The 11,458-nt window shown below is 38.6% G+C and overlaps 1 protein-coding gene across 1 annotated transcript in view; it reads left to right on the forward strand.

Moving 5' to 3' along the window:
* The window catches only part of alk (ALK receptor tyrosine kinase), a 924,960-nt gene that overhangs the window by 750,996 nt on the left and 162,506 nt on the right, over positions 1-11,458 (forward strand). Inside the window, exons 9-10 of the mRNA XM_061895727.1 lie at positions 1,146-1,318; positions 4,016-4,110. Of these exons, the coding sequence (XP_061751711.1) occupies positions 1,146-1,318; positions 4,016-4,110 (268 nt within the window). The remainder of the gene's footprint in view (positions 1-1,145; positions 1,319-4,015; positions 4,111-11,458) is intronic.

Genomic DNA, 11,458 nt, shown 5'->3' on the forward strand with positions numbered 1-11,458 from the left:
ACCTTTTTTCAGTGATGTACCCCCTGTAAACATGTTTTTAATTCAAGTACCCCCTAATCAGAGCAAAGCATTTTTGGTTGGAAAAAAAGAGATAAAGAAGTAAAATACAGCACTATGTCATCAGTTTCTGATTAATTAAATTGTATAACAGTGCAAAATATTGCTCATTTGTAGTGGTTTTTCTTGAACAATTTGGAAAAAAAGATATGAAAATGACTAAAAAACGTGTTGAAAAATAAACAAGTGATTCAATTATGAATGAAATTTTCTACACATAGAAGTAATCATTAACTTAAAGTGCCCTCTTTGGGGATTGTTATAGAGATCCATCTGGATTCATGAACTTAATTCTAAAAATGTCTTCACAAAAGAAGAAAGGTTTGGTGGTAGCGGGGGTTTATATTGTAGCCCGGAATAATTAGGGCTGCATGGGATTCTGGGTATTTGTTCTGTTGTGTTTATGTTGTGTTACGGTGCGGATGTTTTCCCAAAATGTGTTTGTCATTCTTGTTTGGTGTGGGTTCACAGTGTGGCACATATTTGTATCAACGTTAAAGTTTATTTTTACGGCCACCCTCAGTGTGACCTGTGTAGCTGTTGATCAAATATGTCTTGCAACAGCACACGTGCATTTCTGATAGCCAGATGCAACATATTACTGGGCATGCACGCTGTTTGTACATGATGTAGGTGGCGCTAAAGACAGTGCCATCATGGCACTCCCTGAATATTGTTGGTTGGGAGAAAATTGACAGGAATTCTAGAGAATGGATCCCCTGAAATTCAGGGGTCTCCTGGGAAGTATGACGCTGCCAAGCGCCGTTCACTCACGGGCCACACTAGCATTAAATTGTCATATCAAGGTGCGGGCCGCAAAATAATGTCTCACGGGCTACAAGTGGCCTGTGGGCCCCATGTTTGAGAACCATGTTATAGAGGGTCCGTCTTAATACCCATTTAAGACTTAGCATGAAGAATATTAAAAAAATAAATAACCTCCACAAGTGCTACAACTAGATAAATTACATGCATATAGCAATGGCCTGGGAGCCAAAGAGTTTATTGTCGCACGGCAAGTATATCTCTGCTGATAATAGTTGTTTCTGTTTGCGCATAACTACCTGACTGTGTTTTGTTTGTCACAGGTACGTTTCTGGGTGTGTTCTGGTGGCTTAAAGAAGGTCTCGCTGTCTTTGTGGCTGTTGGAGAACAGCACAGGCCCTGAGGAGCAGCGCCAACTGTGGCACCTAGACAGTCAACCCCTTTCTGAGCGGGGCTGGAAACTCTTTACGGTTCCACTTTACGGGCTGGCAGACTGGTATGACACCTACCCATCCCTCTCTGATTGTGTCAAGAAAGAATGACAGAAAAAAATATAGTTTAAGATGAAAATGTTTAACCTTCCATCACACCCTAAATACTTGAGTGCTCCCACAGCACATGAACTCCGAACTAAGAACCACGTCTTAGTCTTTGTTTCTCATGATGTATGTTTAAAAGATTTACATGTAATTTTCTCTTAACTAGATAAAATTAATGAATCCCTTTGAAACTACAGCACACATGGACAGAATGTTTGATGTTCTGCGTGAGCAACATTTTCTTTTTAAATTTGCTGTCTTTGATTAATAGTAGAAAAGTATACACAAGGCTCCATCCTACATGCCTTCCAATTAGCTATGTCCCTAATTTCCCCTCAAAAAAGAGATAAATTAAAACAAAACAGACAACCCAGCATTTCAGCTTTCTTTGCCTGTTGGTGGTTTATTTGCCATTCAAGCTCAGACAACTTTGCTCCGTGGAGAGTGATTAATTTTTGATTCGGGGTTATGTAGTCAGTAGTGCTCATGCTCTAAATTAGAATGTCATGTTCATAACCACCAGGTGAATGAACCTGACAGTCTTTGCCAAGTTACCTTCATAGAGATTATGTAGAATCAGATACATAGCCTACGGTGCTGACTTAAGTCAGAACATGACCGTCAGTAGGTCTTTACTGAACTATAGACCAAGTTTGATTTACAAAGAAGCTAATTGAAATGTAAAAGACTGAAATGCCCTTCTTAAAAGTACCAAAAGGTCAAAAGCGGATTTAATCTCAAAGTTAATCAAACCAAAGTACATCAAATTTTACACAATGATGATAACTATTTACTCCTTATACACCGTTAGCTAATCAAAGGCATATGTAAACATCCATCCCTCCATCCATTTTCTATCGCTTATTCCCTTTTGGGATCGCGGGGGGCACTGGTGCCTGTCTCAGCTACAATCGGGCGGAAGGCGGTGTACACCCTGGACAAGTCGCCACCTCATCACAGGGCCAACACAAATAGACAGACAACATTCACACTCACATTCATGTGTGAACATGTGTGTCCAAATTAATTTAAAAAGTATCGTCCTTGTGAAGATGAATGATTATTGTCTCTTTTAGAAAAAAGATGCATCAGACAGTTCAATTCAGATTATAGACTTAGTTGTTTTTAGGAATGGGAATTGATAATTTTTTTCCGGTTCCCATTCTGCTGAAAGATTTGGTTCTCTTACTGATTCTTATTTGGGAATTAAAAAGAATAAGTGTATTTTTTTAATTTATTTTTTACATGACCTTACAAAGCCAACAGTAAGGTTTTAAGAGGCACATATAGCATTAAAAAAAAATGACTTTAGAAAATAAATATAAAAAATACGGTAACTATTCTTCTGTAGAATTTACTCAAATAAGATATATGTGGAAATTATGCAAAAATGTAACATTTAGTAACATTTTCAAAACTTTTAAGAATCTTGTCAACTCCCCAAAAAATATTCGAGAAGAGATTTTCGCTGTTCAAAAATGCAACTTTCTTTCATAGTTATTGCGTGCCGTATGTTTAAATGTTTCAGCATATTGTTCTTATGAAATGGCAATCTTGCGATTATTACAAATAGCGCTGCTGCAATCTTTTCTTCCATCCATCCATTTTCTACCCCTTGTCACTCTTGGGGTCGCGGAGGGTGCTGGAGCCTATCTCAACTGCATTGAGGCAGAAGGGGGCGGTAGTACCAGGACAAGTCGCCACCTCATCGCAGGGCCAACACAGATAGACAGACAACATTCACACTCACATTCACACACTAGGGCCAATTTAGTGTTGCCAATCAACCTATTGGCTTCACGGTGGCAGAGGGGTTAGTGCGTCTGCCTCACAATACGAAGGTCCTGCAGTCCTGGGTTCAAATCCAGGCTCGGGATCTTTCTGTGTGGAGTTTGCATGTTCTCCCCGTGAATGCGTGGGTTCCCTCCGGGTACTCCGGCTTCCTCTCACTTCCAAAGACATGCACCTGGGGATAGGTTGATTGGCAACACTAAATTGGCCCTAGTGTGTGAATGTGAGTGTGAGTGTTGTCTGTCTATCTGTGTTGGCCCTGCGATGAGGTGGCGACTTGTCCAGGGTGTACCCCGCCTTCCGCCCGATTGTAGCTGAGATAGGCGCCAGCGACCCCGAAAGGGAATAAGCGGTAGAAAATGGATGGATGGATGGAATCAACCTATCCCCAGGTGCATGTCTTTGGAGGTGGGAGGAAGCCCGCGTACCCAGAGGGAACCAACGCAGTCACGGGGAGAACGTGCAAATTCTACACAGAAAGACCGAAAGATCGAACGCAGGACCTTCGTATTGTGAGGCGCATGCGCTAACCCCTGTACCACCGTGCTGCCCAATCGTTTCTTGTAAAATGTCTGTCTGACGTCACTAAGCACGTTGCGTGGTGACATCATTCCCATACGAGGTATCGTTAAGGGATTTATTTGAAAAATTGGCAAGCGATTCCAAGGAATTTATACACTCGGAACCGGTCCTGAACAAGAACCGGTTTTCAATTCCCATCCCTAGTTGATATAGCACTCTCTAAACCTGTGTCACATTTCTTTAGAAGTGCAATAAATTGGGATTTGCCTCATTTTCATTTGGAGCCGTCCAGCCTTTAACAGGTTGTGTGGCAGTTAAAAGTTCTCTCGTTACGCCAACAGGTTCTGGCTACTGTTCAGCACTGAAGATGGACCTGGACCTGGTTCATCCATCTCTCTTGACAACATCTCTTTCAGTATGAACTGCTTCCTGGCTTGTGAGTACAGATTACTTTTATTCTCCTTGTCATACTTTGGTTGAATGCATTGGATCTCTTCGAAATTTAATTCAGGTAAAATGTGGTGCAGCCAACAACGACTAACGAATAATTTTTCAAATAGTCCACTAATCTTACCAACTAATAATGAATTATCGAATAATGAATCCCACTGAAAGCAGCCACACACACAACTATGTTACTCTTGTAATGATTACACACATGTTTCCATGGACCGTATTTTTCGGACTACAAGTCGTAGTTTTTTTTTCATAATTTGGTCGGGGGTGCGACATGTACTCCGGAGCGATTTATGTGTGAAATTATTAACACATTACCGAAAAATATCAAATAATATTATTTATCTCATTCGAGGAAGAGACCAAGAAAATGTCAGCAATCATCACACACACGTCAGCAATCGTCACATACACTTCAACCCAGAGCATAAGCGAACTAAGCGCTCGCTTAGGGCCCCGCGGCCACCAGGGGGCTCCCAAAAGCAATTAACAAAACATTTTAATTTTTTATTTTTTGCATGTATGAGTCTGACTGATGATTTCTTAATGATCAAAGATATATTATTGTACAAAAACACAATTTTAGGTCAGTAGTATTAGTATTAATAACAAAGTCGGCCATTAGATTTCTTACAGTGATGTCATAATTGACTTTGCCTCCAGAAAAGCCAGGAAGCACAGGTTTTAAGGAGTGGGTGGAGTGGTGTGGGTGGTGAAGAACAGAGGAACAAAACTGTGAGGTGATGGTCAAATGTGTGAATTAAGGTAGTTTATTTTGATTTTTTTCCCCCAAAATTTCTGCACATGGTTATGTACATTTACATAGTTTTAATATGTAGTAACTTTATATTTGTTTATAAACCGTTATGTTACCTTGTTTCTGGTAACTCTGTTCATTAATATTATTTAAGTATTTGCTTGATATTTAATTAAATTATTTAGTTTTTTGTACAATTGAATTTGTTCCTTTTTATATATATTTAAGTGATTTTATTGTTGCACTTTATTGTTTTTCTTGCACTACGAATTATTTTTGCACATTGCTGTTTCAGGTTTTTGTTACCAAAAATAATAAAGTGAATCAGAATCAGCTTTATTGTCCAGTTATGTTTAACACACATGGAATTTAACGTCAGTAGACTGAGCTCTCTTAACATTAAATATGAACAATTAACTAAAAATATAAAGTAGTAATTAAAGACTAATATGTACAAGACTGATGAGACAAAATGACACTTTTACTGTAAATACAAATCTTTATCACCAGGACTGTTCAACCCCAGGCCATTCTTGTAGCTGAATGTTTTCTACATTTTAAGATTATGACCCTTATGTAGCACTCTGGACATCATTCGTTCATTCATTGGTATTATTTATGTTCTTAACTGGGCCACCCCCATATCTTTATAAATGACATGTCATTTGTAAACACATGCCAGGCTGACAATAGGATAATGTAAACAACACTGCCAGAGCCGCAATGAGTTTATAGTAGTGTCTGAATGATCAACAATCAATATTATTGGCAGAAATAGAGGGCCCCAAAATCAAATTTTGCTTAGGGCCCCATGGAGGCTTGGGCCGGCACTGCTTCAATCAATAAGAATTCGGCGGGGGAGGGTCATGGCAGAAGTGCATTGTGGGTCATGGAATGCTAACCGCTATATGCTACTATATGCTACTGCCGTAGCTATTAAAATGGATAATTTCATCGTAGGCGGTAACTTATAAAAACTGAGAAGGGCTGAACAAAAATTGCACCGAAAAGGAAATCATGTACTGCAGATTATATGCTGGACGCTGTGAAATATGGAGCAGAAAACGACAAGAGACGGTCCCTGATACAAGGCTTAAGCTTAGAGGTGACAGAGCATTCGCCGCTGCTGCTCCCAAACTCTAAAGCAACGTACCTCTGAGTGTTAGACAAGCCTCCTCTCTTCCTGTTTTTAAATCTCTCTTAAAAATATACTTTTATTCCATGGCTTTTGACACTGAGTGATATCCATCCTGCAATGGTGCCCCATTATACACCTGCTGTGAACCTGTTTTTATGTTTTATTTATTTTATTTTGTTTTATTTATTTATTTTTTATCATGTTCTGTTTGTGTTGTGTTGTGTTTGCTCGGTTCTCGTTTTCAACCTGCCCATTGTACAGCACTTTGGCTACCCCTGTGGTAAATTTAAAATGTGCTATATAAATAAAGTTAACTCGATTTGATTTGATTTGAAGAGGAAGCGCCGCGTACCTTTGGAGTTAGCAGAGTTGTTTAGAAGCGACATGGAGGAAGAAGATTTCATCGGATTTAGCGATTAGGAGTGACAGATTGTTTGGTAAACGTATAGCATGTTCTATATGTTATAGTTATTTGAATGACTCTTACCATAATATGTTACGTTAACATACCAGGCACCTTCTCAGTTGGTTATTCAGCCTGTTGTTCACTATTTATTTTAAATTGCCTTTCAAATGTCTATTCTTGGTGTTGGATTTCATCAAATAAATTTCCCCCAAAAATGCGACTTATACTCCCGTGCGACTTATATATGTTTTTTCCTTCTTTATTATGCATTTTCAGCCGGTGCGACGTATACTCCGGAGCCACATATAATCCGAAAAATACGGTAAATTTACTATAAGAGAAACATTTCAAAACAGGTAAAGGTTCCAAGAGCTCCTCTTTTGGCCGCTGACGTTTACAGTAACGTAATGAGTAATTTCCAAATTGTTCCAACTCTGTGTAGCTACAATTTCATTCTCTCTCTACGATCATATTATTTTACTTGTTGATTTCCTGTTCATAGCTGCTTAGTCTTCGCTGTACAATGTTCCAATTAGACTTATGTTAAAAGTCTGAAAAGCACCTAATCTCTTGTTTTGCTACTTCACAGGCAAACTAATATAATGGTTAGCATGGCTTCTGTCTCCTACTGCTCTTACTTGTTGTGTTATATATTTAGCTATTTCTCCTCCAGTAATAATGTTAGATGTAAGAAAAAATTTTGATTTTCTGCCATGGAGGGGATGATTAGTAACTCAGAAGTGGAATGTAGCTGTGCCAGCTACTTCTCTGTCAACCAAGAGACCAAAAACTAGTGATCTGCGGATTGATACTGAAATGTTGATATCGAAATATCGATATTTTTGATACGTATTTAAACTCAATGAATGTTCTGCAATTTGTCGTCCCCAAAGTAAGAACTGAATTGGGCAAGAAAATATTTAGGTTTTCAGCACCGAAGGCTTGGAATAACCTACAATTGAATCTTCAATCAAACCCGTGTTACATCAAATGAGATTAAAGCTTCTGTGAAAGGATTGCAGTCTACCTTGTCTGTACGCACATGTGATGTGTGAGCAAGTTTTAATGTTGTAAATTATGTTTTATGTGTTGTTTACTGTTTTTAATGTAACATTGCTGCTGCCCTCTTGTCCAGGTCTCCCTTGGAAAAGAGATCTTTGATCTCAATGGGATTTTACCTGGTTAAATAAAGGCTAAAAAAAAAAAAAAAAAGAGAATGTACAACATTAACAGGAACACAATGCAAAATAACTAAATCATTGAGCTCTTGTCTAAATTAAACGCGATTTATGGGAACTACTTTTTCGTTTGGCGAGGTCAGTACGTGATGCATAAGCACAGCGGCACACTGAAATGTGCTTTGTGATTCAGTCTGTCATTTGTTTACTAAAGAAAATTACTGGCAATTAAAAAATGAGTCACTCAGTATGATAAAGCAGCAACTGTATGTATCTTTTTATTGTAGGCTATTTAGAAACACGCCATACAGAGTTAAATATTATAACGCGTCCATTGCAGAGTAAGGCCATCATTTGTTTCTAACTGTGATTTTATATATAGTTCCAAGATGATTCCCTAAGAGCAGCAACACTTGAAAATACACTACTTTTTACATCTACCAGACATATTAAGATTATTTGCACAAACTATCGCTATTGGAACAGGCTCGCCAATATCAGCCTGAATTTTACTTGGTATCGGATCCAAAAGAAATTCAGTTCTATTGTACATCACTACCAAAAACAGCAGTAAAAGGACGCCTCGACCCCAACAAATTGTCAACTAATTTTCATTGTCCATTACAGTGCATTGACTACGTTATTCAACTGGTGGCCCGTGGGCCACATTCGGTCCAGTCATTCAATCCTGGAAAAAAAAGATCTAAATATATTGCAAAAATCTCACTTTTAACAACGACTGGACAACAAAGTATGGTTGCTCCGCCCCGAGCAAATGCTTGAGTCATTGTTTTCTGGCGGGCCTTTTAAGCGACAGATACATTGATACAGACAAGCAGAAACAATTGTAGAAATCCCAGTGTGCAAGCTCAATCACAGAACTTGGTCAAACAGTTATAAGAAAAAATTATTTAAATACAATACAAACCCCGCTTCCATATGAGTTGGGAAATTGTGTTAAATGTAAATATAAACGGAATACAATGATTTGCAAATAATTTTCAACCCATATTCAGTTTAATATGCTACAAAGACAACATATTTGATGTTCAAACTGATAAACATTTTTTTTTTGTGCAAATAATCATTAACTTTAGAATTTGATGACAGCAACACGTGACAACGAAGTTCGGAAAGGTGGCAATAAATACTGATAAAGTTGATGAATTCTCATCAAACACTTATATGGAACATCCCACAGGTGTGCAGGCTAATTGGGAACAGTTAGGTGCCATGATTGGGTATAAACGCAGCTTACATGCAATGCTAAGTAATTCACAAACAAAAATGGAGTGAGGGTCACCACTTTGTAAGCAAATTGTTGAATAGTTTCAGAACATTTCTCAACGAGCTATTGCAAGGAATTTAGGGATTTTACCATCTACGGTCCGTAAAATTATCAAAAGGTTCAGAGAATCTGGAAAAATCACTGAACTTAAGCGATGATATTGGGGACTTTTGATCCCTCAGGCGGTACTGCATCAAAACCGACATGAGTGTGTAAAGGATATCACCACATGGGGTCAGGAACACTTTATAAAACCACTGTCAGTAACTACAGTTGGACGTTACATCTGTAAGTGCAAGTTAAAACTCTAATATGCAGAGCTAAACCCATTTATTAACAATATCCTGACACGCCGCCGGCTTGGCTGGGCCCGAGCTCACCTAAGATGGACTGATGCAAAGTGGAACGGCGTTCTGTGGTCTGACGAGTCCACATTTCAAATTATATTAGGAAACAGAGGACGTGGTGTCCTCCAGAACAAAGAGGAAAATAACCATTCGGATTGTTATAGGCGCAAAGTTCAAAAGCCAGCATCTGTGATGGTATGGGGTTGTATTAGTGCCCAAGGCATGGGTAACTTACACATCTGTGAAGGCACCATTAATGCTGAAAGGTCCATACAGGTTTTGGAACAACATATGTTGTCATCACAGCAAGGTTATCATGGACACCCCTGCTTATTTTAGCAAGACAAGTGTTACAACAGCATGGCTTCGTAAAAAAAGAGTGCGGTTACTTTCCCGGCCCGCCTGCAGTCCAGCCCTGTCTCCCATCGAAAATGTGGGGCGCATTATGAAGCGTAAAATACGAAAGCGGAGACCCCAGAATGAAGCTCTACATAAAACAAGAATGGGAAAGAATCCCACCTTCAAAGCTTCAACAATTAGTTTCCTCAGTTCCCCAACGTTTATTGAGTGTTTTTAAAAGAAAAGGTGATGTAACACAGTGGTGAACATGCCCTTTCCCAACTACTTTGGCATGTGTTGCAGCCATGAAATTCTAAGTTAATTATTATTTGCAAAAAAAAAGAAAGTTTATGAGTTTGAACATCAAATATCTTGTCTTTGTAGTGCATTCAATTGAATATGGGTTGAAAGGGATTTGCAAATCATTGTATTCCGTTTATATTGACATCTAACACAATTTCTCAACTCATATGGAAACGGGGTTTGTATATTTAGTTTGTATTAAGTTAAAGTTAAAGTACCAATGATTGTCACACACACACTAGGTGTGGTGAAACTTGTCCTCTGCATTCGACCCATCACCCTTGATCACCTATTGGGAGGTTAGGGAAGCAGTGGGCAGCAGCGGTGGCACGCCCGGGAATCGTTTATGGTGATTTGACCCCCAATTCCAACGCTTGATGCTGAGTGCCAAGCAGGGAGGTAATGGGTCGCATTTTTATAGTCTTTGGTATGACTCGGCCGGGGTTTGAACTCATAATCTACTGATCTCAGGGGGGACACTCTAACCATTAGGCCACTGAGTAGGTTATTGTATTGAAATAGCTGACTTAGGGATTTATTTTGTATATGTGGTTGTGTTGTTTTTTGTCTAACAGTCACAATCAAACCTTGTTTATTCCATGTAGTGCTAAATTTGACCATGTTAATAGTGATAAGTTGCATACAATGTTTGGTGTCTGAATCGTGTGAACATATTAACACTGAACCTTCTATTTTACAATATAAAAAAAACATTTAAAATATATAATAATTACCATAATATTACCTTTATCAATATCATATGCAGAAAAAAACTTGAGCAAAGGGGAACGGCACTTATATTAGAAAGTTCCCTAGTGTTCACAGTCATTTAGAAAGACATGAACACAGATGTATTTTTTTTCATTCATTCTAACTATTAAACAAATGCGATCAAAAGTCAGCTTACAATGGAACCTATGGGAGCCACTCTATTCTGCCAATAACGTTCTTAAAGAAAAGATCCAAACACCTCCATTGAGGTTTTAAGTTAAAAGTTAAAGTACCAATGATTGTCACACACACACTAGATGTGGCGAAATTATTCTCTGCATTTGACCCATCACCCTTGATCATCCCCCTGGGAGGTGAGGGGAGCAGTGGGCAGTAGCGGTACCATGCCCGGGAATCATTTTTGGTGATTTAACCCCCAATTCCAACGCTTGATGCTGAGTGCCAAGCAGAGAGGTAATGGGTCCCATTTTTATAGTCGTCGGTATGACTCGGCCGGGGTTTGAACTCACAACCTACCGATCTCTTTACAAAGAGGGCCGCACATGGAAAAATTTAAGCATGCGGGGGCCATTTTGATATTTTTCATTTTCAAACCATAACAAAATATATGGATTTTTTTTTTATCCTTAGGGCTCCTGGGGAGCATAGAGGGTCTCAGTCACTAAAATGTTAAAATATAGCAAATTATTATCATTTTTTTAAATTTAATGCTTACAGTAAATATCGATATCAACTTGAGGTTGATATAAACTAAAAAAAAAAAGGTTTTATGCCTTTTCTGTCAAAGACAACTTTGTTTTTTATAGTAAAACTGAAATATGCAGTATTTAGATAGATAGA

Source organism: Nerophis ophidion, linkage group LG03, assembly GCF_033978795.1.
Source record: "Nerophis ophidion isolate RoL-2023_Sa linkage group LG03, RoL_Noph_v1.0, whole genome shotgun sequence".
In the NCBI taxonomy this organism is placed as follows: Eukaryota; Metazoa; Chordata; class Actinopteri; order Syngnathiformes; family Syngnathidae; genus Nerophis; species Nerophis ophidion.